We start from the raw sequence: 27,815 nt of genomic DNA on the forward strand, positions 1-27,815 counted from the left end.
AACTTTAGCCTTTCCATCACTTTGGTAAAAGTTAATCTTTGTCTCATCAGTCCATAAAACTTTGTCCCAGAATTTTTGAGGTTCATCTCTGTACTTTTTGGCAAATTCCAGCCTGGCCTTCCTATTCTTCTTGCTAATGAGTGGTTTGCATCTTCTGGTGTAGCCCTTGTACTTTTGTTCATGAAGTCTTCTGCGAACAGTAGATAGTGATACCTTCACTCCTGCCATCTGGAGGTTGTTGCTGATCTCACTAACAGTTGTTTTAGGGTCTTTCTTTACAGCTCTCACAATGTTTCTGTCATCAACTGCTGATGTTTTCCTTGGTCTACCTGTTCGACGTCTGTTACTTAGTACACCAGTAGTTTTCTTCTTCTTCAGGACATTCCAAATGGTTGTACTGGCTATGGCCAATGTTTCTGCAATGGCTCTGATTGATTTTCCATCTTCTCTAAGACTCACAATTGCTTGTTTTTCACCCAAAGACAGCGCTCCGGTTTTCATGTTGTTTTCACCTCTGAATACAGTCTGCATAGACAAAACCTATCTTACCCAATCTGAACCTGAGTGTAGACATTCAGTGGTATTTATTGATTGAATAATGTATGTAATAGGACACACCTGGGCAACAAAACACACCTGTCAGTCATATGTTCCAATACTTTTGCTCACGTGACAAATGGGTGGGTTCGAACAAAAAGGTGATATTTTCTAATTTGTGCATCAGATCCTGATGTAAATACCTGGAAATAAAAGCTGAAACGTTGATCTCTGGTTTCACGTTCATCGTTTGATGTCAAGCCCAAATGTTTTCAGTCTACAGCAAAAATAAAGGAATTGGCCTCACTGTTCCAATACTTTTGGAGGGCACTGTAAGTATGGTGGATAGTTGCATAGTGAATGTTCATTTCTGCAGTATATGAAATATACATATAATAAATCCATCATAGCAGGCACACTGTGAAATATATAGAATTGTAATACATTGACAGGTTTTACAGACACAGTGGCATTACGAGAGGTCATCATGTCTGAAAACACGTTATGTGCATGGTATTAAAAAAAGTGAACTTTCAGCAAAAAAAGTACGCTAGACACACTGCGATAGTAATATGATCGTAGACCATCGACATACGAGAAGTCATCATGTAGCAAAATGCATTTTACGCCTACATTAAGCCGCAAAATGGTCTGTAAAGATGTCTGTTAACAGAGAACTGATATAATACATTTTGATCAACATGACAGTTGATAATGAAGAAAAAAGTAAACAACTGTAAGATACATAATCATTTGCATGAATGTACCAGAGCATTGGCAATTTCTTTAAAGGGGTCATTGATTGCAGAACCGAATTTACCTTTTTACAGTTGAATAACAACAGTTCAGTGAGTAAAATGGACATACATTGAACCCAAAGTCCATTGACACTTCTTTCCTATCTAAATCTCACAACTTGAAACTGCAGCTGTAAAACGATCGGTTTCGAAAAAGCAGAACATTATGATAAATTGATTTTATAATACTACTTTCATAAGTAACTAGATGTGAAGGTTGAACAAGTACTTTTGAGAATTTCAATTGTGATTTGACAATTGTATCACCAGCTGCATCACAGACACTGCATTATCTATAATTCCAGAAATCTGTGTGCATCATCGACATCACGGGCACTGTGCCAGTAGTACCAGACCCTCGTACATTTCATTTGTACAGAGGGTCTGGGATCTCTCCATTGACAAACGTTAACTTCCTTGAAGGCGGGTCCTCTGTTGAAGTTTAAAACTATTGGATCCGCCCAGAGCCACTCTGATTTGCCATAACCAATCGCAAGCGTTCGCCTTAGCCAACTCCTTCACCACTACTGTAACGGAGCTAGCTGCCGTACTGGAAAATCAAACTTTTCCCGAACCCCGTGGGGAGGAGGGCCACAACATCATGGCCACCAACAAAACTCAGCAAGGAATGTTCTTGCTCCGGCTTTAACCTATATTCGGCAGCGTTGCCATAACCGCAGAATAGTTTCGCTCGCATCTTTCTCCGCCGCCATTACTGAAGTACTCAAACAAGTGCACAACATTAACGTCATCGTTCTCGGCCACTCCCTCTGTTCGCTGATTGGACCTACAAAAAATGTGTTTCTGGAAACCGACTTCAGAGCCGAGCTCCCAGACCTAGTACAGAAGCAAAATCCAAATTGAGCGGAAGTGCGTTGGAGGGCAGAGCCAGGCTACTATAGGGCATCTATAGTTCAAGGAATCTGTATTTATGTGTTTCACTGACATCTTGATCACCGACTGCATCACAGATACAATGATTTCAGAATGACAGAAACATACATAGCCTACATTTTACTTACATGGTAGTTTGTGATACCATACGTTCAGGCTGATGCACATTAAATATGTCTATGAATCGTTTACAGTACAATTTCCCCCGAAAAACTAAATCCACATTCCTATCCTCTATTTCCCCGATACAAAAACCAGGTTAAAAAAGTTATTGGTTAATAGCATTTATAAAAAAAAAAAATTTAAAGGTCAACTGAGATGTGTTTAATGGGTGTATGGGATTTTTAATCAATGAAGCAAAGGTCTGTAATAAAGGACCTCAACCTATGTATTGTTTCATGTTAATCATTGAGTGTCATTTTATTTTGATGAGGTGGTGGATGAGGAGCTGACAGTGCGCGGTTTAAAGAGAACTTCAGGGAGAGGTCACATAGCCGTGAACATCGCTTGATGTTGCTTGCTTTCCTACAGGTACACTCTTGCACTTTTGAGGTTCATGTTGTTTCATTGTAACTTGTTTAACTACATGTTCTTATGTTTCTACCCAATAGCACTTATTTGCTTTTCACAATGTCTGCTTCATGTTTTGGCTACCCGCAATGTTTTTGAGGCTATCTCTGTAATGATCATTAACCTATGCACTTTTGTAAAGCTCTCTGTTGGAAGTCGCTTTGGATAAAAGCGTCTGCTACATGAATAAATGTAAATATACAAAATAATATACAAAACAGTATACTAAACCTCTAATACACACAATAACCTATACTAACCTTATAAACCTATACAAACCTTAAGACAACCGGGGTACAATTAGTGCAATATTGCTGATAGTGCAACCAGTAACTGAAAGTGACAGTGTGTTAAGTGGCTAGTGAGAAAGTGTCGAGAGTGTATCAATGTCCATATCAATGTCCGTTCAGAAGCCTGATGGCCCTTGGAAAGAAACTGTTGTCCTGTCTGCGTACCGAATGCTTCGGTATCGCCTGCCAAAAGGCAACAGCGTAAAAAGACTGAAGAATGGGTGGTAACAGTCTCTTCGAACACCAGCCTTCTTTTTTCCCTTTTCTGCTGTCACTCTTTCCCTTCGGTTAAATGAGTGCAAAACCTTTCCTTTCTATAATATGTGTCTGTGTTTATTTTATAGTTCAATGTCGTTGCAGGTGGTGACTTCGGTCCAGCTAGTGATGATGAGCCTCCATCCTATGATGTGGCCTCATATTTTCAGATATGGGATTACCTTGACTTCCCACTTCCACACATTTACATGACATTCAGTCATTTAGCAGACGCTCTTATCCAGAGCGACTTACAGTAAATACAGGGACATTCCCCCCGAGGCAAGTAGGGTGAAGTGCCTTGCCCAAGGACACAATATATCATTTTGCACGCTCGGAAATCGAACCGGCAACCTTCTGATTAATAGCCCGATTCCCTAACCGCTCAGCCATCTGACCCTATATACACACACAATCATATACAACGCAACCAGGTCCTATTTGTTCAGGGGCTAGCGTCGGGAGACACACAGACATCTGACTGTTCTATCCTCTGTTCAAGTGATAGTCTCTGAGGTGTAGCTGGTGTAAGCTACCCCTCAACCTCCTCACTGATCTCAGACCCACCCTCCTATGCAGATGTCAACACCTCAGACAGATTCAACTTTGCCTCGTGTACAGACACCACTCAGAATGTACACCACTTCAACTAAGAGGGATCGCTAATACCTTTAACACCAAAAGCTATAATAAGCCTATCACTATGTTCTGTGGATAATAGAGTATATAGTATAATTATTAGATAGCTGGTCTAACATGAGTGCATTGATTTACTGACCTTGACAGTAAGTGGCCTTCAAAGTGCCTGTATGAAGGCCAATATTTCTAACCTCTATTTTGAAAACCTTGATTTGGAGTGTAGTGGTATGTGTTTTGTAATGTAAAAAAAATGTGTGCATGGAGAGAGAGAGAGAGAGAGAGAGAGAGAGAGAGAGAGAGAGAGAGAGAGAGAGAGAGAGAGAGAGAGAGAGAGAGAGAGAGAGAGAGAGAGAGAGAGAGAGAGAGGAGAGAGAGAGAGAGAGAGAGAGAGAGAGAGAGAGAGAGAGAGAGAGAGAGAGAGAGAGAGAGAGAGAGAGAGAGAGAGAGAGAGAGAGAGAGAGAGAGAGAGAGAGAGAGAGAGAGAGAGAGAGAGAGGGAAAGACAGAGACAGTTATTTACTGTTACTCAGAATTCATGCCATTATTAGCTCTTACCTCATATCACTAAGGATCTCTCAAAGTACGATGCAGAAAATTACAGTTCTGTGGTTATGTGTTGGAGTATACCCTGAAGGCAGTATTACTTTACTGGCATGTAACTGTCTATTTTAATATATGCAGTATAAAGCCGTGGTTCATACTATCATCATACTACAACATACTATAATCATTTTATTTAATGATTACTTGCTAAATATGTTTATATATATATATTTTTTTTACAAGAGAGGATGAATTGGGATGTGCACTGTATGTTTTAAGAGTTTAATAAACAATGTTTAAGTGTTTTGGTTACAGTGCTATAACAGTAACATGCAAACACTGGCAGACATAGACCACTGAAAATAGTTTTTGAATCACTGGTTTACTGTCAATATTCAACAGAAGCAACAGTTACAGTATAGTGGATAGTTACATAGCAACATTCTTTCACAAATATGCAGCTGCATGCAGTATATGAAATATGCATGATGTCCTTCATATGAGCGGGCAGTCTGTGGAATACACGGAGTTGAAATACATTGATTGCACAGTAACAGTCTGGCATCACCAGAGGTCATAATATCTGTGGAAAAAAAGGTGAAACAATGTTAAAGTTTGGCTAGACACAATATGATGCTAATATGATCATAATCCATCGACGTGCTATTATTAGTCGTTTTGTAGCACGATGCGTTTTTACGCTTATGTTAGGCCGCAAAATGGTCTGTAAAGATGTCTATTAAAATAATTGCCCCCACCTTCCAAATGATCGTGGGATGCTCTCTGTGCTCTCTGTCAGTAACATGTCTGAGAACACAGTATCCGGGCTGGATCTTTTACCATACCTAAATATTAAAGAAAAAAAATCTATTTACAGAAGCAACATGTTTTTTATTCTTACTTTAAAACATCTTGCCAAACAAAACACCAGTCTTCAATGTTCACGTTTTAACGTTGCATTCTACAACAGCCTATGTGATACATACAGACTTTACAACAGCAGCTATTGTCGTGGAAACTCACCGCTGTCTCGTGATGAGGTTGATATAGTGTCTGAGTGCAGAGTAATACTTTGCAAGTTCCTCTGGGGGTGCGTCTTCACGGGGGCTCGCCGGCTTGGATGGATACGCGTCAATCATGGAGTGGACGCAAATCAGCGCGCAGAGAGCCAGCACACCAAGTGACATCGCTGCGTTTGACCGCATCTACACTCACCAAAATCACAAGTAGGCTACATATGAGCAAATCAAACAATTGATAAATGAAATTGCTCAAACTACATTTTCTATCAAAATTTAATAATTAATATTCACAAATGTATTCCGTAGCCTATACAATGAGAACCGTTTTAATATCAGCAAAGAAAGTACACAGTTTTTACTCACGTTTCCTTGTAAACAACGGCGTATGTACTTGAGTGAGCAACTGTATCCAACTCTGTCAGGTTCCTAACATCGTGTGAGTTTTATAATACGCTGCACAAAGGGCGCATTGGCGATGAGGAGGAAGAGTGCCCAAAGAAGGCAAACGTCATCTTCCCACTTTTTCGTAGAAAGGATGACGATTTTTATTGCATCAGTAAAAGTACCTAGGACTTGAAACTGTAATAATAATACATGGAGGGTATGATGTTTCTGTGAGTCAGTTTGTCACCCACAACTAGGATTTGGTTGTATGTGTACAACACATTTATTTATAGTTTACAAATGCTGTTTTTGCTCACACAAACGCTCAACTGGAATCTAATAAAGGACCTTTAACCCTTATTAAATGCTACCAACATATTTTGCATGTGAAATATTTATGATTACAAAGCCAATATCAAAGGCCAGCTAGGTCCCCATCGATTTTACCTTGAGACAGATTTGACTGTTTAATAGTATTTACACCAAAGGCATCTATAACTTGACCGGCATGCTCTGCTCAATGAGTCTCCCGGTGACGGCATCTGAATGCAATGAGCTAGATTGCAACGGTCTCCACAAATGCCAGCTCACAATGGCTTGATGCATTTGAAAACTTAATTAAACCCTTTAGAATTTCATTGTTTTTCTGTATAAAACTGTCAGAACTTATCTTGAAAAGGGCTATGGGCAAATTTACTCATTAACCATGAATCGAAACAATTCTATAACAGTGAACAGTATAAAGAACGTCAATCACCACAGCAGGTGGTATATAGGCTACTGTAGCCTAACTTGTTTGCTCGTCAGAGTAAGCCTTCACTCAAATGAACATTTAAGACATTTCCCTAAAAATATATTATTTTTAGTTTATAGCCTACATGTGCTTAAGCTGCATGAATAACCCTTCTCTTATCTCCATCTGACTGACTCATAATTCTTTGTGACTTCAATTAGTTTCCACCACATCCACCAAAAGGTTTGACTTTGACAAATGCAAAACTATGTAAAAGCCTGTCATTTAAAAAACGAATCAACAGGGACGTCTTTCAATAGTTTGAACACCTCCTGGGTGCATGCCTCACAAACCAAACAGACAGGCACTCAATCTAGTGACACTAATGCAAAAAGTGGTTTGACACACTTCTGTTTCAGACAGGGTCAACAGGGTGTCTAAATGTCTAATCGGATGGTCTGCATTCCTCTCAGAATTAGGCTAGAAATAGTTTATGTAGCGCAATGCAATCCAATTACGGAAAATGGAAAGTGATAGATTTTCTTTGAAGAGCATTATCGAAGGGTGCCAGTCAAATCAGGAGTCAGACAGCACCAATGGTTCAGAGCTGATGTTTAAAAGTATCCAAAAGCAAAACCTCAAAAGTCTAATTCCAGATAACTTTGTGGAATATATCAAGCTCTACTTCAGTCTGCATCTCACCTCCTCTTGATCCACGGAAGTATACTCTGCATGCACACATCATTTTTCAACCAAGGTTGTCAATAACCTTCAGCACACCATCTTTTCACATACAAAATGTCAGAATCTTTTTTATTCTTTGCAAAGCAACTGCAGAATAAGGCAAACATAACCTGGGCGATTAAACATTGTAATTGCACATTTAAAAAGGGTGAACAGAAACAAATATGTGCACATTTTAACTCTTGACAAACAAATGTTTAAAAAGAAAAACCATGCCATCAAACAAATTTCCCTAATAGTTTTCATGCCTAGTCTGACTGAAAGCAATGGTCAGCCAGGACTTCCGCAGCAGTGAGCCTTCTTTCATACGCCAGCAGTTTAGAGAGCAGAGCTTGCAGTTTTGGAACCTGACCAAAGACAATACACAACATTACATTTTGAGTAAAGGGCAATAGCTTAAATGATATTTAAACACACGTTCAGTAATTGGTACATTTAATCAAGTCAAACTTTATATGGTGCATTTCATACCAGGAGGGAACACAATGCGCTTCACAGTGGGGAAAAAGAGGTTGGGGGAAAACCATCAAAGTCACTTACCAGTTTCAGTTCATCAAGGGTGTTCAATGCACCATTGAAATCTGGAACATGAAGCTGTAGAGTGACAAATGACTGGTGTTTATGTGCTCACTGCATTTCAGACTACAAGCATCTCTGTGTACGGTATATCTAAAAAAGGGACGACCAAGACTTTTTCATGACAATATTCGACAACTTTCTACAGACGAGAGCTACATTCGGCGTGTGCTCAGTGTGAGATTGTTAGACTAATGATCCGAATGGTGAGGTACGCTCTCACCCAGAGCAGGAGACAGCCAAATGAGAACATGTCACTGGCTGGAGATGGGGGAGCGGAGCCCTGGCGAAGCTCTGGGGCCACCAGGCTGACGGAACCTGCCACCATCCCTCTGCTCACCGCCCTTTGCTCCTGGAACCGTCACAAACACATCAATCTTTATATAATTGGCACTTCATGTGGGGAAAACGGAGCCAACGTGCTGGGGGACAGAAAAGGATCTAAAAAAAATCAACCAAAACTGACAAGGTTGGATTAAGTTGTGCTGTAATGCCAACCCACATCTTTTGCACGATATCAAATGGTGAACGTGACACACGAAGGCGACTTCATACAGGGCTATGCAGTGCTAGGCTCGTCCAGCTCACTCACAGGTGTCTTGGTGAAGTCGAAGTCTCCCACCATGCCTTGCTGCCGGTTGAGGACGAACACATTGCTGGGGTTGAGAGAGGCATGTGTGATGCCCACAGCATGCAAACGTTCTAGTCCTTGGGCCACTCCCTTCATCACCTTACAAACCTCCTGTTGAGAGACAAGCTATTTTAGACCTAAATCAGCTGCCAAGTCCTGTCCCATGATGCCCCTAGGATCAGAGTGGACTAAAAAGGGGCTAGTAATACATTGGAAAATCCAACCAGCTGATTAACAGGGAGGTGAACTTCTGAGCATTCCACAATGGATTTGGCTATGGGGCACAGGGGTAGATAAAAGAGTTTCAATAAGCCACAGAGGGGGACAGGAGTATGGACATGTCATTATTGGGGACAACTCACCGAGGTGGACATGGGACAGGCTGTCTGAACGGCCTTCAGACTCCCATTGGGGAAATATGGCACCATTACATAGGCAAGCGGATCAGACTGCAAGAGGCAGGTAGACAGCACAGTACAAGAGGCAAACAAGTCATGGTCGCAGTATGGTTCAAGAGGTGACAGAGACAGTTTAGTGGACTGGTTGGGGCATGACATGTATCCAGTTCAGTACCTTGCTGAAGAACAGAGCCAGGAGTGGGAGTAGCCCAGCGACAGCCTCACCCTGTGTCCTGGCCCGGTGGAACTGGGCGGTTCTCTCCAGAACCCTCCCCTCCACCTCCTCGTTCACCGTGTAACTCTGGGGGGAAAAAAATCACAGAACACCCCACTGTTACAGTAACAAGAGTAAGTTTACAGTAGCATATGGGAGCTTGGGTGTCTGGTACAAAAATATAACTTAACAAGCCCTTTATTTGTCTCCACAGAAGAATGGGATCATTTGACAAATATGTATATATCAGGCACCTTTAGTATAACCCTCTGTCCCTGGAACTCCGTGTGCACCAGTGGTCTGTGGTGACTCAGCTCCCTCATAGGCTCAGCATCGAACATGTCCTTGTCCAGACTACTCACCAGCAGACCTCCAGAGCTCTGCACAAACCACAGGATCTCCTGTCACAACACCCGACACCTCACAGGCACCCTGAAATGCTTCTGAGGTTTTGAGCCGTCAGGAGCTTTGTGGTGTTTGATGTGTCTGGTGTGTGATTCTGGGGGTGCTGGGCTCGATGCAGAGCTGCTCACCATGAAGCTGTGGATGTCTGTCTCTGGGTAGAGCAAGGGAAGCTCTGGGAAGCCGTCCTCCACAAGTGCACTTAACTTGGTCTATCAAATGAAAAGTGGTAGAAAACGTATGGATGTACTGGTGTATAAAAAAATGTTTTTATGCAAAACACAAGTCAAACCACATACATATTCCTCCTTTTCTCGTGCGATTTCTTGGAAAAGGTCTTTTCGGGTTTCCGCAATCTCCTCCTTCTTCTTCAAGATCTCTGTTAAGTCCAGCTCCTCACACTGCACAGGGGCAAAGCAGCATCTTTAGTGTTCACAACACCCATGCCATCCAAAATTGACAGTCCCGTTTCCCCGTGCCTGGCCTCACCTCCTCCAGACTACTCTCTTCCACCTGTCTCCACCGCAGCTGGGACCTCAGAGTCCTGATGCGCTTCTTGGTGGAGAAGAGGGTGTCTGGCGTTGGGCTGGCAGTCTGCCACTCGAGCACCTCCCCCTTTAACGGAACACAGATGGGAGAGTGGGGAGACTGTGTGGAACCTCCAAAAAGATTCTTCCAAGACAATTCTGGGACTAAAACGATTCTCACACCTTAGTATTCGTCAGGTACTTTTCCATCAAATCATTCAGGACCTTCTTCTCCTCTTGAATGTGCTGCATCACTTTGTGAAAAGCGTTGGTCACAACCCTATTGTTCTGGTTGTTGGGTTCCTAGAGACGTCACAAACTTAATACAAGGGCACTGGAACTGTATGCTGGATTGGCGACCTCACTGAATTAACATTTAGAAACCATTCAAACTCACTGATTTATAGACGTCCATCTCCTTGGACACATGCTGCTCTGCCTGCTTTAGGACCTCACTTATCCCACCAATTAAGTCTGTCACGCTCACTGACGTTTTATTGGACAGACAGAAGAACTGAACAGAACGAAGATTAACACTGTCACTATGAATTGTATTACTCAACAACTTGAAATGCATTGTATTTTTTTGAAGTGAACCATTGGTAAAACATGAAGGGCTGTATGTTTGGGCTTAACCCTTTGATGGACTGTAATATACCTTGCCAATGTTCTCAGACCAGGTACACAGGGCACTCAGGGCCTTGTCCGTCTCATCTCGAACACTGCTGGACTGCTGGCGTGTCTGGGTCTTCCACTGGTAATACTGCTCAAAGGCATGCTCGTCCACCTCTTCTGGGGAGAACGGACCAAAGACTGTAGCCAGGGACATGCTCACCTCCTGTGGGATGCAAACATTGGCAAAAAGTTCAGACATTGGTGGATAAGCATTTGATTTCCAATAGAGTTGATCTGATTCAAAAAGGCCCATCGTTGACAAACTCTTCCAGAAACGAGGGTCGTTAGTTCTTGTACCTCGAGTTTCTCTAAGCGCTTTCTGACAGGCAAACTCTTTGTCTCTTCCAAGAAGGCTTCCACAGTGGCAGTCAGCACACTGCGCACCTTGTTTCTGTTGGGGATCAAATCCCCGAGCTGCTCCATCTGTGCAATTGAGGTCAAAATGGTCATTTCACACCGAAAGAAATTGTACTCTGATGGGATATGATTACCGTCAAGATGACAACTCACCGTTTTACACTCTCTCAGCTTCTCTTGGGCCTGCATGTAATCATGCCGTGCCGTGGCCAACTTCCCCATGGTGACAGGGGCAGAGATGCTGTCGTTTATGACTGTGCTAATAGACTCCATCAGGCTGTCACTATCTGTCAAACCCGGGCTTCTTTCCCTGGTCCACCGAAATACATGAAAAACCATTCATGAAAGGCAGCTCAGTAGCTGCATACATGCTGTCACTTCAATATTATCGCTCTGTTAATAAATAAATCGTAGCACAAGCGGGTGTGACATCGTCAATATTTTGAAGCCTTGCCGTACCTTAATCCCCTCAAAGAGTTGACTTTCTCTGCCAGTCGGCAGAATTGCTCAGACACTGCAGAGTCCACAAGCTTATCCATTTCCTTCTCTTTTCTTTGCATTTCTTCCCTAACAGACTAGGCATGAGGGAGAGATAAACAAACACCAGTCTTATTTAGAGACCCAGCAGTAGACACACACACAGACTGACAAGCTAATGAGAACATCAGCCCTAGACCTTTATGTCCAAACACACAACATCACTACTGACTGCAACCCTACAGCATCCCTCCCTCCCTCCTCGTACCTGCACTACCACTCCACATCCATACTTAGGATCCTGCCAACAACAAAAAGACCACTTATGTACATATTCATTCATTTTATTACTATTCCAATTATAGAAGGAGTGTGTGAAAGTAGGATTGTTTGGATGAACAAACTAAATTCTTCTTGAAGCGGTTATAACTTACTAGCATCTGCAGATCCACATGGCTTGTTTGGTGGGCCTAACCGTGCGTGTCCACTACAGCGGAGCGGGCGGCGCATCGGCTTCCAATTCATTTTTCAACGGAACCGGGCGTTGACGCTCGCGTAGGGAACTGTGGGAGCATCATTGCCCGGTTTCATCGAAAATGAATTGGAAGGCGATGCAGACGCGCCGCTGTAGTGGACACGCAGGGCACTTGTAGTCACACCCATAATAGCAAGCGTGATAAATGCACAGACCTCTCACAACCTCACCTCAAGCTGAAAGTTTGCAACTCGCAGGTGTTTCTCAAGCTCTTCCGATTTGCCCCGAAGCAGATCCTTCTCCGCCTTACACTTCTCGGTCTCTCTCAGGTTTTCCTCTTTTAGCCTCTGACACAGTGATAACACACGACAGGGAAGAGGCACACATCAGTCACTCCACCCTGATCCTCGAGGCCTACTGCCCGGCACGTTTTAGATGTTTTCCTGATCCGAAACACCTGATTCAAATAACTGTTTTGTCAATCAAGTTCTGCAGAAGCCTGATAACTACCCATTCATTTGAATCAGGTGTGTAGGAAGAGGGAGACACCTAAAACCTGCAGATCAGTTCGTCCAGATTACAAGGGTTGAGAAAGGCTCTTGTAGATGCCTGTAGCTGTGACTGGAGATGTGTACTTTCAGACAACAACCTGCAGCTCTGAGCGAGTGTCACTCAGTTCTTTCTCCTTTTGCTGGGTAATCTGTTGCTGAGCATCGTGTTCTGCCTTCAGTTTTTCATTCTCCACCAAAACATCCAGTTCCATGTTTATTTTGATGGAGTCGACTGGGGCTGCGACTGTGTTTTTCTCCCTATTGAACATAAAGACAAAAGATCAGGTTTGCCATTAAAAGGTTATAATTAAACCTCTTGACTGTATATCAGTAATCTGTTTTCCAGTAACCAGCAATGAACTGTACATCAGCACTGATCACCACATTGCAAAACACTCCAAACAGTTCCTTTTAACACAAAGAAACTGTACCGGCCCAGTTTTCCCCCTTCTCAACTAACTCACTTGGGATGATGAGTCATGTGTAGTTGGATTGTATTGTTCCTTGAAACCATGACAAAGTAAACAACACAGACCTTATCATCACTCACAAAACCCATCTTTCCTAAATCCCAGAGAAACTTCATGGCGCCAATACTGTTTCACACTGAGAGACAACTCATTTCAAAGTGAAAAGGATGAAACACAGGCCCCTGAGGTGTTGTTGCTCTATAAACAGAACCTGCACAGCTCTGATAGTGGGGAATGCTTCCCGGAGGGAGCAGGAGACGGCAGTATCAGCCCTGCACCAGAGACAGCTACTCCAGCAGGAAGACAGACCCCCCAGCAGCTGTAGCAGGTAATCCAGACCACAGACAGCTAAATAAAAGGCCTCTGTTGTTCCTAGCTAAGAAAACCAAGATGTTCTTTGTCTGTTTCAAGCCATCAGACCCACGTGTGGAAGTTCCCTCATTCATTGGAATGTGGGAAAAAGAAACTTCAGATATTAATGACACAGGGCGGAAAAATAAGCAAATATTAGAATGAAGAATACGTTAATACAGAATAACTGTACATCTGTTCTCAAATCAGCTCTAGAGTACTGTGATCTTGCCGTGTTCTCTTAGATCGTGTCTTACTTTAGTGACTGAGGTATCTGGTCACTTAAGACCGGTCGGAGTTTGGGCATGCAGACTGGTGAGGCCGAGACGTCTCCCTCTCCCTGGCCTCTCTCCAGTAGCATGTGGGCCAGCAGGGCAGGAGAGTCCTGGAGGGAGGGCCGGGACATGGAGCTCTCTTGATTACTCCCCGGTAGACTTTGCTTGGCAAACTTCATCCTCATAAGCTCTTCGCCAATGTCCAAGTTGCCCTGGAAGGCCTGAACAAGGATTGTCCCGTCGAAGCAGACTGACTTCTTCTGGATACGTACTTTCTTACCGAGTATTAAATTCTGTAAGAAGGCTTTTCCCTGAGTGCACACCAGAAAAGATGTTTGGTCAGACATGTTTCTAAGATTAATGGAAAAACACTACAGGCACATCCTTGTAGTCATCCCAACACCTTAAGGACAGGCTACTGAGCAGTCTTACCTGCTTGAAATGTTGAGAGTCATGGTCACTGGACACATGGAAGCCCCAGAACTTGTACTTCTTGGCCAATGATGGGGACTGTAAATCCACTGGCAGTTCAACAACTGCTGATCGACTGACAACCTCCGAATTCCCATAGTCAATGTAGGACACATGGACCTGTACAATAACAGGATAGATTTTGTATTGTTGTCTGTGGTAAATGGTAGGCTACTGTATGGTTTCGTTTAATTTTAAATGAGGCAAAAAGAAACCACTCAAATCTAAAAATAAAACCACTAATTCGGTATGCAACTAAATAAATATGTATGGATTTGTTTGTTCAAAAGCATCAAACTCAAGGCCTTCTAAAACGGCTTACTGCTCACCTTGTCATCAATCTGCTGTTGGACCTTGCATCTATACCAACAGCTGTCCTCAGAGAACATTGCCCCATATATCTGCACAAGAAGGACATTCAATTCGGATTTGGTCTACTCTAGACAGTTGCATTCATCTAACGATAGGTCAACTTTAAGTTGCCCTCCACTATTAACCTATTGTCTGATCGCATCTTACCTTCTGAGGAATTGGGGTTCCAAACAACCTTTGATATTCTGGACACTTTTGTGCCAAAATGTTGCTCATTGCCTCAATTGCTTGGTCCTCATTGACATTCTACACATAACAAATTATAATTATACTAGAATCATGACAAATTGTACACCGACTAGCCAACATGCCTTGATTGTACAATTATAACGTAAACCACGTGTACCTGTGCCCAAAATGTGATGGCATCCAAAACGTGCGTGACGCCAACAAGCTCCACTAAAATAAGTTAGAAATGTGTTAGCCTACAGGTGAAGTAAAGGTTTCAATGACATGAAATTCACAAGAGTGGTTGTTGCTACTCACTTTTCTCACGGTCCATGTTGGTTTGGTCCATTACTTTTTATTGACTAGAAGTGTGACGTAGAAAACTACACAGCGAATAAATATTAGCAAGTTAAATACAATCACAAAATTAGCGGCCGGTAGACTCAACGAACTAACAAACTTGCAAACATTCAAATTATAACACTTTTATCTAGTAAAATGTAATAATTCTGGACAGATAACTAGTCAACTCCCTGTCTGAATCAGTTAGCCTGTACCAGTCGCATTTAGCATAGTTGTGACAGGTGGACACTTCATATGTCTTTTTAATGTGTTTTATTTTATACAAGTTAAAAAGTTAAAGATGCACTCAAACTTGACAGTGAAGTTTGCAAGTTTAGTAAACTAACGATTCATTTGCTGGTTTTTAGTCTCACCTGTTCTTGATTCTGGGGGAAATTATTTTGAACAAATGATGCGCGCGTGATTGCACTCTCACTGCCTCATGGGAAATTATCTAGCCTACAACATTTGGGATAGCCTATAGGTCTACAAGTCTAGTTTATTAGTCACACACTGGTAATATTTTGGATTTTACCATTAATATACGTGCATGTAACATTGTGAACTGCATGCAGTTCACAATGCTATAGCAACACACAACGTATTTTATAAAAAATGACCAGGTTCACTTTCACGAATTCATACACTTAAGTTACAAACATTATATAGTGTACAACTGGCGGTCCACACACATTGCCGCCATCTGCTGAAGGCACTGAAGGCACTGACATAAGCATGCACATTGCACACCAATCTAAAAAACTTGCCAAAAATGCCAAAACTGACGTTGTCTTATTTGGTAGGCTTACTGTGAAATAGACTGCATACAATTTTTTTTCACATCTGCAGGATTGTTATTATTATTCCGGAAGCGAAAAACAATTGAGAAAAACGCCATTTTCATATTTTGTATCAAATAAAAACAGGCCAATCAACTACCGATCCTCCACCTGTCCAATAGCTTCCGTAAGATACTTCAAACAGCACATTGAAATACATGCAACACCATAATTTTGTTTTCATAAACCCATGGTTTAATCTAAAATATTTTAGACTTTATTCAACCCATAACAATAACATGCTTCAGGTGTCTTCTTTCTTCGTTCTAACTCCGAGTAGCCTATCATTCATACTCCACACAATGTTCTTTGTTGAATCACTTAGTGACATCCGCCCCATACATGAAGTCGTCTGGTAACGTCTCTGGAGGGATGCTGGAGAGTTGCTCATCAAAGGAGCGGAGTGTCCACAGTTTCTCCAGTTCATACAGCTCTCTGGCCTCTGGAAGCATGAAATGGACCACAATGCTTCCTTGAGGGGACAAAAACCATTGGCAAGAATAAAAAAATGTTCAGGAAAGAAAGCATACTATCCCAATAGCCTGATGCTGACATTTCAGAATCACACCATACCAAAGTCAATGCACATCCAGTCCACTGCATCCTTCCCTTCAATCCTGGCATGTGGTTCGTTGTTTTTCTTCAATAATTTGTGCTGCCAAATACATAAAACGTGTGTAAGAAATGTTTGCTATCATCAAATCTGGTGGACAAAATTCACAGAACCACCTAAAACACTATTACAAGTTACCTAAATTACAACTTACCACTTTAATGGCATAGAGAGCCATTGCACGGAGGTGTCTTGTTGAGGAACCAGTGACAACAATGAAGTGGTCTGTGTACTTGACTTCCTCAGGAACTTTTATTACACATATATCCACGGCATTCTCTTGACGGAGCAGAGACACCATCACATCAATGTTGAAATCCCGAACTGTTTCTGTGGGCAAAGAGAAATTCGGGTTTTACTACGGCTATCAAAAGGCTTATAGGCCAACCATCAAGACAATGTTTGGTGTGGAAAGAACACCCGACTTAATGACAGTGACAACATGATTCTTCTCACTTTTGACGGATTCTTCCTTCGTACAAATTCCATTTTCTTGTTCTTCACATTTACCGGGACTGCTCTGTTCCGAAAATCTGTGCTCAGTGCGCTGATCGGAGTAATATCTTGATATACTGTAGCGGCGACAGGGAGGCAGGTACTGTTGATCATGGGCAAGACATGTGTAAAGCCGATGTAGGAGCCCTTTCTGTCGAGCATTTGAAATCAAACGTGAGCCACTGAAATCACCAATAGGCCTACACCCTAGAATAACTTTCTGTTCGAAAATTATTGAGAGAAATCCCTTCGAATAAATCCGTATACACATTATTTAGACTGTTATCTTGTCATGGTTTGGGAACAAGCATGTTTATTTTGGTCAAGGACTAAAAACAGGAAGTAATGCGGATTCATGAACGATGATTGGTTGGAGTTAATGACTTTGCTGGTTATTACCCTTCCCTACACGTCCTCTGCTACCACCTAGTGTGTAGGAGGACAACACGTTGGGAGACTTTAGCTTGTGGAAAGAAAATCAGTAGTTAACCCATGCATTCCCATGGGTTAATGTTAGAAATATTTCAATGTGCGTGTTATGCAAGCTTAAAAGAATACTGTTCAGAAAGAGGAACACCTCATAGTTGCAACCACAAGCTTACTTAAACATGTTGACCGTTACCTTTACTCAGCATGTAAAGATGTTTTACTCAACAAGTAAGCGAAACAGATGTCAAACTCCATATTGTATTGGAACCAGGGGGTCATATTGTAATTTTCCACTCCAAACTGAAGATGTAGTTTTCCACTCCAAGACGCACGCACACACACGTGAACTTTAGGATAAAAGAAGAGTGAAAGTTCCTCAGACAACTTTGTACCACCATAGACTTGTCTCCTTGCTGCATGCCACAATAAATAAACTGCCTTGACTCCAGCAACTCTGTGCACTACTTGATAAAAGATTTTCCTGACAGACCACTGTACATTTTTCACTGCATAGCTGCTTTGAATGAGCTACTTATAGCCTACCTGTGTAGAGCAATCATTATTCCTTGCCAATATTGCAAAAAAAAGCACACTATTAACAAATACACCCCAAAAATTTGAACATCTGTATTTTTATAGCAAGTAATGTGAATAAAAAAATTGAATAGATTTCATTTATTTTCAGACATTCACTTATGCAATCATTTTCAATTTCTGAGTGAAAAAATAAATCATATGAAAATTATTTACCATAGTAAGAAACTGTCACCATATAAAATCTACATACGATTCCTTAGCCTGACACGGGCAATTTTTATACAATATAACTTATGGAGTTACTTGGTCTCTATATTATCAGTAAATCAATAATAGAACTATCATAAAAAAGTTATCAGCATATCACTCTGGAAGAGTGCAAGTCAATACTCCTCAGATGAAGCATTTCTATCGATCAGTTCATTTTCTCTGTAATAATTCCTGTGGAGAATGCCCAAAACAGATTTATGTACAGTACTAGTGTAATGCTCTGCATAGTTAATCTCTGTCTCATACTACATGGATTTATCATCACATTAGCCCTCAACCATCAACACTATTGGCGTCCAGGGTCACATTCAGCCTCAGGCCGACAGGGATGTGGTCAGTTAGGCCAGCAAGCTGAGTCACGAAAGTAAACTCCTCTATTTCCTAAAGAGAGCAGAGAAAAGGAAAGAAGGACAAGAAAGTAATTGGTTATGTCCTAAGAGGGCACTGCTTTCGCTAACGGTAAAGGAATGGTAACGGAAGCCATATTTTCCATGTGTCAACCTCTGCCACAGTGTAGAACTTATTTGAAGTTTTAAAAATAGGTTGACACAAGATGCCTCTCCATTCTATTCACGGTCAACGACTACAGTGAAGGAGAAGATTTGTGGGGGGATGAGATGATGACTAAGTGAGACGCATGGGGACACGTACTGTTTCGCATTGTTTGGCGATGGAGCTCTCCCGGAACAAGATGTAGTCAAGCCGACGCCCCACCCAGGGTTGGCCCAGCTCAGGGTAGTCCATAGGGACACCAGCATGGGCCACAGGAGGGGAGATGAACTGCTTTCTGAGTTCCTCCCTTTCCAAAGTCCTACGCAGGGATAGACAACAGATAAGACCATGTATCAATGTTTGACATACTGCTCACGTCTCAAGCTTAAGGGAAGCATACTGAAAATGGGAGTCATTTCTAAAACGTACCTTTGAAGATTCTCTGGTGTCTTTACATTTTCATTGTACAATGTCGGTTGCTCCAGTAGAGTACCTAAATATACACAAGAGGTATGTTTAAGGACCTTTCTTAAAATGTTGTTTGTATACATTGACTACACAGATGATGTAGTTCATATAAAATAGTTCTCACCAATCACCCAAGGCTTCTCTTGACCAGGCCCTACCCTGCAGGGGTCTCTATAATCCTCAAATATACTGTGTGCCTGTTCCAGCCTGTCATCTAGTCATGGATAAAAACACAGACTCAACAACAAGGACAATGACAGATCTAGGCCTCTTCAGTAACACAATGCACCATGATTAATTAATGATCTCAGTATTTAAATGTGGTGTTATCAATATCAAACACACCAGGTGAGCAGTTGTCAAAGTTGAAATCTCCACAGAGCACGTCAAACAGGACAACCTCATCAGGCTGTTTGTTCATGGCTTGGAACTCGCCTATCCATTTTGTAAGCATGTTTAGCTGCTCAAAGCGAATTTCTCCTTCTCCTGGTTAAATGGCCAAAGAAACACTTCATAACTCAAACTCTCCAAATGTAAGTCTAGAACAGGACAGGGAAAATAAAGTGTGGAAATAACTTACCTTCTGGTGCATGGAGATGAGTGCAGTTAAAATAGCCAACTGCTTTCTTCTCTTTTTGAATCTGACCAATCAAGACCTGGTAACCGCCAACAGCCCTTAATTAGTTAAATTTTTAGATCATACTCATCATGTCAGAAAATAGTACATCAATCCACAATCACGGTAAAATAATGTACATCTTGCATTGAATAGTAGGTGAAAGCTGTGATACCTTAGCAGAGAGCAGGCCTTTGGCTGCTAGTGCGTCCTCGCCCTGGCCATTGGGAAAGCAGTGATACTGAGCCTCTAGTACTGGGTAGCGGCTAGCCAAAAACAAGCCACTGTTCATGAACTTAAAAGAGGAGCAGCTGCCTGGCGGCTGGCAGGCGTAGACGCCCACGTCGTACAGTATGTGACCATACAAGGGTCGGAGGGCCTCCGTTAGCTTCAAAGCAGCCCTCTTGTCAAACACCTCCTCCAGGCATAGCATGTCCACATTAGCCGGAAACAGCGAAGACACATCCCAGGGCACATCATCTCCCTGACCCAGGCCCTGAGAATGCAGAACACGCGGAGGGTTCCGGTGGTTCTTCCGGCCCTGTTGGTTGGAGTTCTGGTTGGTGTTGATGACAGAAGAAGGCGGGTTAGGAGAAGGCATGGAGGAGGGATCCTCGGTCTCATCACAGGGAACGAACACTACATGGTTACTGGGGTTAGTTGCTGGAACCTCTACATCGGTTTGGTCCTCGTCCTGAGGGATGGTCGCTGCGGCCTGGCACTCTGTGGCCCCGTATGTGGAGGGCCCAGTGGCCGTGGGGAGAAGGCTGCTGGATGGACTGAGTGTTCCACAACTGCTGGGGGAGTCTACAAAGATGCGGATGTGCGGTCGGCTCACGCCCTGTACGATGCTCTGGCCGATGAGGGCTGCGCGGCGCTGCGTGTGGCCCAGGTTGTTGAAGCGCGCCAGGCCGTCTGGCAACAGGCACAGGTTAGCGGTCACAAACCCAAATGTAGCCTTTCCCGTCTGCTCAAAGTCCAAGTTCCTTTCCCCTGCGGATGATGACGTCACCCCCTGGTGGTAGGAGAAGGGCCTGCGGGCAGCTTGAAGCGGACCCCAGAGTAAGAACCCCATGAAGGCCAGGGGGGCAGTGATGAGGAAGAGTGTGAGGAAGATGATGAAACCAAAGAAAACCTTTAGAGGGTGGAGGTAGCATTCCTGCTCTTGCCGCTGTGTGCGCTCCAAGGTGGTGGAGAGACACACAGCAATAAGGCGATCCAGAGACCAGAAGCAGGGTAGGATGAGGCCCCAGCCCACTGCATGGAGGCCTCCCACAAAACTGTTGGAGAACGGAGACTCACGCAAAGCCATGCCTCCCCACCCCACCTGTAACGTTACAGTTTTATATGGACAACAGGCATCAGGGCTCCCTGTTCACTTCACTCTGGCCACATTGTCATTGTGAAGTTAAGTGAGCTGTGAGCTCCAATGGAATATACACTGAAAAACAAGCACAAAAACACATCAGGATGAAAAAATCTATTTCAGGGTGTCTTGACATATAGGGTCATGGTTGTCACATCATTCAACTAACCAAATTGTTCGAATTTGGATTTGTGAATTCACTGAAATGGTGAAGCTATCGACTGGATGTTCAGGGACATCGGGACTCCTTTTTAGGAACCCATGCATCGGTTCCAATTGGGTGACAGCTGGTGCGTCATTGGGACAGGCGATCAATTCGCGTAGAGACAGATTACATTGGCTTACTGCGCGCTCGTGCAGGGGAGGTAAACACTGCTGGCCAGCATTGTTGGAAAGGAGGGCAAGAATGGAACAATATGAGTTTCTCGCTCAATCGCTGCTAATCCAGTCGCCACCATCTGCACTTTGCACTAATCGCTGGATGGTGCCTGCATGGCGACAGCTGAATGCGCTCACTGTTACAATGGACCTTGTAGCCCACTCTTTACATCAAAACTAATCATAGCTATGTCGGGTACAATTAATAGAAAATTAACTGATTCAACTGTTTAACATTCATGATGATGACTTACTGTCAATAACACGATACAACATATCGATTACATTTGTGCGTAGCTCTAAATTCAGTCGATGTGTGCTGGCTGTGGTGTGTGAAGTCTTGAATCGTTTTGTTGGCAGTGTTTTGGCTAGCCTAACTCTACTGTACTAGTAGCCTACTGTACCACGTCGTTAGTCGCACTACGAGTCCGACAACTACGATCATTATCGGTCTGGGTAATCAATGTATTACGTATAAAACGTTCACAATGGTGGTGTGTCTCCCCCTTATGATCGCCCGTTGATATTTTAACTGCCACAATGTCAATGTTCCTTGTACTACTACAACCATTATTGTGTCTTCGTACAGACTGTATGGGCGGCAGACGTTTTGAACAAAAATGTGTACTATAGAGCCGCAAAACACTTGCTAGATTAGACAGCTAGCCTAACGTCAGCTAGCTAGATCGGGAGGACAGTCAAATACTTTTTGTAATACTAGGGTACTACTGTCTAGTAACAAGCAATAGCAGTATAGACTTGTTACTAACTTGTACCAACGCCATATGAACACACAGAATAATAGATTTCAAGTAATCTAACCGCTTTACCTGGCCGTGTCACTTGCGTGTACGAATCTGACAGGTTATTAGTTCCTCGACATCATTCGTTAGCTCTCTCTTGCGTTGTTAGTAGTATTAGTGAAGCAAGGTGTCTACTGCTAAATTCGATCCCGTTTAAAATATACGTTCAGTCAAAATATGAACATACGACAGGAACAATGAATTTGAGTGTTCGTACAAAAGCAGGATGGAGGCTAGTTGCTAGCTTCCGTAGCTAGCTTAGGTATGAATCTGTCTGCCTAGGGGCTTGCACGTGTACAACCAAAGCGCGATCACGCTGCTTCCCAAAGCTTCGATGGGGCGCTGTCACAGCTCCCAGGTGGTTTGTGACCTACAGGTTCTCCATGTCATGTCCCTTTCCGCTCGCAGTAGCCATACACCTGTAGCCTATTTCTTTTCTTTCTTTTTTTTTTTTTTTTTTTTTTTTTACAAAAGACTCAGATCAGGGCGAGGTAACGCTATTGATGTCTACATAATTTTCTACATAGCTGGCATGAGTCATGAAGAGAGGGCTAGGCCCAATGGAGTTTTGTGTGAGTGGCTCACACGCGTCAACAAAGACACATTTAGGACACGTGAACAGTTCAAATATTATTGAGCAACAGCAATTGTTTTTAGAATAAAGCAGTGTGTAACAAGTCCAGGGTGTGCTTGCTTCTCCAATCTACCACAAGAAGAGGGGCTTCCCATCCTGCCTGCCCATGTAGCAGAGACAGGTGAGCAGAAGTAGCAGGTCCTTCAGCAGTTTGCTGGGAGCTGTGTCGATGATAATTTTTCGAAGGTAGTCTGGGTTGTTGAATCCCAGTTCCAGGATGTTGCATGAATTGGGCCTCTGCTTTAGGATGCCGTAGGTGTTGATAATGAACTCGGTGAAGGGAGGGTGTAGTGAGCTGCAATACCCAAGCTGGTTCAGTCTGCTCATGAGCTCAGCATGACGCTGAGAGAGCTGAAGCTGATGATTTTCATTCACCTTGCCTGTCATGGGATGTGTTGTGACCTGTGTTAAAAAACGAGGAAGAGGAGGATTTTGTTATACTATTGTTTAATCATGTCTAAACTCAAACCGAAATAGAGGGTGGTTTTCAACATTGCACACACTCTTGTAAACCGGCAATATATATTAAAGGGACAATAGTGATTCCGTTTTTCATTAGTCATTCATGGAGAGTACTGGAAGGTTACTGTATGCCTAGCAATGAAAACACAGGCAACTCATTTGCGGTTCCCACCTCTATGATCTTGTCTCGTATATTGAGAACAGTGAACCCATATAGTCTGGCCTGGCCTTGGAAAACATGGGACAGAATCCTACGATCCAGCTGAAAGGCAATCTCTCCCACCAAACGCTCCTGATCTGTATTGACACATGACTTTGTTTACTTCACTTCGACATTCTATTATATAGAATTAAATTCCATTGTAATACAAAAAAAAGTTTAAAAAGTTAAAACAAGATATTAACATTTAAACCTATGTTCCACTGACCTGTCACTTTTTGCAATCTGTAAGTGTAACTACTGCTTGCCAGATCTTCATGTGGACTAGGGTCTGTGAACATGGAGCTGTTATTGAAAGTCTTCTGGGCAATGGGAGAGGAGGTTTTATGGACTGTCCTGTTTGACTGATTCAAGTCATCTTTGAATCTGTCTTCATTTAGGCTGTCATACCACTGAAGTGTTGTTTTTCTGTCTGAGGAACAATCACAGTTTGTGCAAAACTTTTAGCTACTATTTACAGTATGGATTATGCATTATGTTGCAGGTTAGACCGAGGGGAAATGCATCTCTAACACCATCTAGTGGCAGAATATGTCAAATGCTACTAATTCATACAGTATTGAATTTGATTCAACTACCTGTTGATCCCATCAGAGTATTGCAGGTTAAAGTAGAGTTCTGCACTTTGGATCGCAGATCTCGGTTTTCTCTCACCAGGCCCAACATCATTTTCAAGTTCCCATTCTCCTGGCGCAGTTTGTCATTCTCTATGTGTACTGACGCACAACCTCCTACTGTATTCATGGCCTGAGTCCAGTCAGTAGAGCCTTAACACTGCAGTCTGCAGACCCCAGTCACATATGACTGTATCTAACCAAATCCACAACACAACCTTAGTTGAGCAAAATATAGTCTCTTTATGATGTCATAATAAACAATGATTGTAAGTCACAGAACATCATTGTTATATTTCAGCATTTATAGGCTTTCTGGGTATTTGACATGCCTTTCCTTAATCACTTTTATTCCACAGGCAACAAATGGCAATAAAGTAAACATATTTCCATTTTACAAAACACACATTCCTTTAGGGTTAAAGTACAATAAAAAGAAGGATACAAATAAGTAAAGTCATCACATACTCTTCTGATAATAATAGTTCTCAGACACTCTTATCCTTCACTTACTATAAAGCCAGGTGTCCAAAAAAGAAGACAAAGAGAAAACTGTACATGATGATATATAAATATACTATATACTGTATATATATATTACGTTCAAGAACTGTACACTATATCAAGACTACATTATATATACTGATTTGGTTCTAAAATACAAGTTTACATCCCACTAACTCCGAAGAGTCTTACGAAGAACGTGCTTTTCCAGTAATTGAAAGCAGAGACATATAGATGTTGATGATGTCCAAATACAGACATAAGAGCCCCAAAGACATACTCAGGGACATTTTCTTGTTGCCCAACAACAGCTGAGTGTCCACAGCCAAGAACTGGAATCATAAACAAATCATGTATGTTATACTGCTGTTCAGTCAGTTACAGTCCACACAGAAACATATTCATTCAGAGAAAAGAACATTTCCAGACATCTACTAAAGAGTTTTAGTAGTGTGCATAGTGTGAAGCACTTAAACAGGTAAAGAGAAGTGCACCCAATGAGGAGTAGACAATGTGCAAGATCCGGTCATGGATGAAGATGCAGAGGATGCCAAAGAGAAACAGACCATCAGGCAGACAAACGCCTTGACAGGAGGTGGAAGTCATACTTGGTCTAGGGTGATGAAGAGGTCAGAGAGACACAGGGGTTATGAGTGCTTGATCTATTGAACCTGTTATCAACTGATCTCCATCCCCCAGCATAAAGTACATACTCTAGCTGTTCCCAGACATACACAGTTCTGCCCCAGACAGAGATGTGCTACACACACCTGCAGACAGAAGATGACCACAAAGAAGCAGAGGAATGTAGAGATGCCCACAGCCAACAGGACTGTATCTGTTTCATGGAAACTGGCAAACATCCCTGACATACTTAGGCCGAATCCCAATACTCCCCTTATCCCTTTCCCTTACCCCTTCCCCTTGGTTTTGCGCGTTCCCGTGAGAGCATGTGGTGTCCCAATACTCTTTTTGAGCTAGGGGTAGGGCTAAGACTAAGGGGTATACACCCCTTAAAACCAAGTATGTGTCAGGATTGACTGAAAACATCATCAATACATGTCATTTCTTTAATCTAGATTCTAAAGAGCACTTCCATACCTAAAAGTTACATGTTATCTTAAGAAAGTACATGTATTGATGAAAAGAACCTGAACGGGTCTTACCAGTGTAACAAGGTTCCATGGATACCTGCGGATGTCTCCAAAGCAGCTCAGTACAATGAGGGTCACCAAGAATATGCCGTAGTACAAACAATATGTTCAGACATGGAGGTGAGCAAATGTCTTGATACTTTCCACAAGTGAAGATTGACACAAAACCACGTCACCATCAGTTGAACAGTGATGACCAAGTATACCTGGTGGTGGATGACGATAGATTCTCTCAATGGATCTGACAGCAGATTGTATAAACTTAAGTATATTTGGTGTTTTCATATGTTTTTTTTTTGTCACTTGTTTTGTCACTTACACAAAACATTTATTGTGATGGGATGTTCATGTTACCTTCCTGATGAAGGCTCGCCTTATGCTCTTGTCATTTAATGAGCCAAAATCAGAATTGTCTTGGATGTCCCGGGTTCAACAAAGAAATGCAAAGTGCACACTAAAGAATCAAAACAAATGACAACTTAGCTAGCAAACAATAATAATAATAATAAAAACTAAGAAATTATATATGCAAGTTTGCTTTCAATTAAAATGATAGATTGTAAAATATGTTACACATATTAAATAATCAAAATAAGTATAAGAAAATACAAAATTGTTGACAATACATTCAAAATTGTTGATAATACAATCAAAATTGCATATCTTTCTCGTTGGCACGGTTCTTTTATTCTTCCTTTCTGGCCTAGGACAGTTTATCCCGTGCGGTATACTCTGGCCTAGAGGGGTATAGTATGGCCTATTGGCTATTTTACACCCCCGGCTATAGTTTGGCCTAGGACAGTTTATCCCCGGGGTATACTCTGGCCTGGGACAAAGTATATCCAGGTTTAATCTTGGCTGGGGTTAATTTGGCCTGTTACGCAGGGGCTCATCGTCCTGATAACTAGGGTTGTCTCTTAGAACCTGGTGGGACAAGAGACTATCAACCAAACACAGCACACAGAATAGTTACATACAATCCACATCTCTTCAGTAACACTTCCTTGGTGAGAAGGCTACTATGTCTGCTGTGTAAAAAACATTTCCTTTACTGAATCATACAATTTCTAGACATGCTCCCCATTCACGTTGAAGTCCTGATCATAGGGGCCATTGGAGTTCATGGGAGTGTAAGGCGAAAAGGGGCAGAATCCTGGCTGACCCGGGGAAACATGGTGGGTTGTCCAAAAGCCCCTGGCGGAAGGAAAGGGAGTTCCCCAGGTCGTTCAAACATACCAGCCGGTGGCACTGGCATCCCTGGCAACCCCTGCACGGCTGGTGGTGGCATGGCTGGTGGTAGCATACCTGGTGTGAGCAAACCTGAAGCATCTGGGTGTGGCAACCCAGGGTTAAGAGGGACTGTCTTGAAACTTCCCTTTATATCTGGGTGGGTGAAGGGTTCAGGTGGTGATTCTGGGTGAACAGCGCCAAGAAACCTGATAAAGGTTCTAAATCTTGATCAGGTTGGATGGTAAGGGTTGAAACTTCGAGAAATGGTCAGGGACGGTTTGAGAAGGGAAGCTGGCGGGGACCAGTCTGCTTACTAGAAAGGATCAAAGTCGTCTCTGTCACAGCTAAAAGTGCGGACAATAATATTGGAAAACAATCACCCAAACTGGTTCAACAAATGTAGGTTTTAAAAATTGTCGTACGCTACCGCATTGCAAAGTTAAGTCTAACGTTAAATGTTGACTTGTTTATGAATACAGTAAACACATTTTACGGATCATAGTAACAATCAGAAGTTAGTTGTAAAAATTTGAATAGAAAACGTATAATATT

The 27,815-nt window shown here is 42.4% G+C and overlaps 4 protein-coding genes across 5 annotated transcripts; all 4 read right to left on the reverse strand.

The window, feature by feature from the left end:
* Positions 1 to 4,775: 4,775 nt before the first annotated feature.
* Positions 4,776 to 6,000, reverse strand: LOC124478047 (peptide YY-like). The gene is made up of 4 exons (XM_047036158.1): positions 5,910 to 6,000; positions 5,548 to 5,729; positions 5,283 to 5,369; positions 4,776 to 5,107 (listed from the first exon to the last, which is right to left on the reverse strand). Exons 2-4 carry the CDS (start codon positions 5,727 to 5,729, stop codon positions 5,089 to 5,091), a joined length of 288 nt encoding a protein of 95 aa, XP_046892114.1. The 5' UTR covers positions 5,910 to 6,000; the 3' UTR covers positions 4,776 to 5,088.
* A 1,560-nt stretch (positions 6,001 to 7,560) lies between these two features.
* stk31 (serine/threonine kinase 31) lies at positions 7,561 to 17,435 on the reverse strand. The gene is made up of 27 exons (XM_047043290.1): positions 17,048 to 17,435; positions 16,746 to 16,921; positions 16,552 to 16,633; positions 15,116 to 16,450; positions 14,976 to 15,028; positions 14,777 to 14,875; positions 14,587 to 14,658; positions 14,219 to 14,377; positions 13,769 to 14,097; positions 12,789 to 12,948; positions 12,370 to 12,486; positions 11,647 to 11,762; positions 11,341 to 11,497; positions 11,128 to 11,253; positions 10,814 to 10,993; positions 10,553 to 10,669; positions 10,339 to 10,458; positions 10,118 to 10,243; positions 9,928 to 10,029; positions 9,760 to 9,840; positions 9,481 to 9,606; positions 9,188 to 9,313; positions 8,977 to 9,063; positions 8,576 to 8,725; positions 8,207 to 8,335; positions 7,948 to 8,001; positions 7,561 to 7,754 (listed from the first exon to the last, which is right to left on the reverse strand). Exons 4-27 carry the CDS (start codon positions 15,144 to 15,146, stop codon positions 7,656 to 7,658), a joined length of 2,916 nt encoding a protein of 971 aa, XP_046899246.1. The 5' UTR covers positions 15,147 to 16,450; positions 16,552 to 16,633; positions 16,746 to 16,921; positions 17,048 to 17,435; the 3' UTR covers positions 7,561 to 7,655.
* Positions 17,436 to 18,175: 740 nt separating this feature from the next.
* Positions 18,176 to 22,819, reverse strand: smpd5 (sphingomyelin phosphodiesterase 5). 2 transcript variants are annotated; one of them, XM_047042215.1, is made up of 9 exons: positions 22,473 to 22,819; positions 21,434 to 21,636; positions 20,074 to 21,339; positions 19,863 to 19,938; positions 19,628 to 19,768; positions 19,407 to 19,496; positions 19,244 to 19,307; positions 18,974 to 19,133; positions 18,176 to 18,703 (listed from the first exon to the last, which is right to left on the reverse strand). In XM_047042215.1, exons 3-9 carry the CDS (start codon positions 21,208 to 21,210, stop codon positions 18,596 to 18,598), a joined length of 1,776 nt encoding a protein of 591 aa, XP_046898171.1. In that variant the 5' UTR covers positions 21,211 to 21,339; positions 21,434 to 21,636; positions 22,473 to 22,819; the 3' UTR covers positions 18,176 to 18,595. The 2 variants fall into 2 exon arrangements, with proteins under 2 accessions (XP_046898171.1, XP_046898164.1); XM_047042208.1 differs by lacking the exon at positions 21,434 to 21,636 and having other exon boundaries at positions 22,473 to 22,816.
* Positions 22,820 to 23,148: 329 nt separating this feature from the next.
* LOC124475778 (speriolin-like protein) lies at positions 23,149 to 27,695 on the reverse strand. The gene is made up of 5 exons (XM_047032586.1): positions 27,691 to 27,695; positions 27,270 to 27,362; positions 26,915 to 26,973; positions 23,714 to 23,838; positions 23,149 to 23,481 (listed from the first exon to the last, which is right to left on the reverse strand). Exons 1-5 carry the CDS (start codon positions 27,693 to 27,695, stop codon positions 23,149 to 23,151), a joined length of 615 nt encoding a protein of 204 aa, XP_046888542.1.
* Positions 27,696 to 27,815: the final 120 nt, after the last annotated feature.

This window comes from Hypomesus transpacificus, chromosome 2 (assembly GCF_021917145.1).
Source record: "Hypomesus transpacificus isolate Combined female chromosome 2, fHypTra1, whole genome shotgun sequence".
In the NCBI taxonomy this organism is placed as follows: Eukaryota; Metazoa; Chordata; class Actinopteri; order Osmeriformes; family Osmeridae; genus Hypomesus; species Hypomesus transpacificus.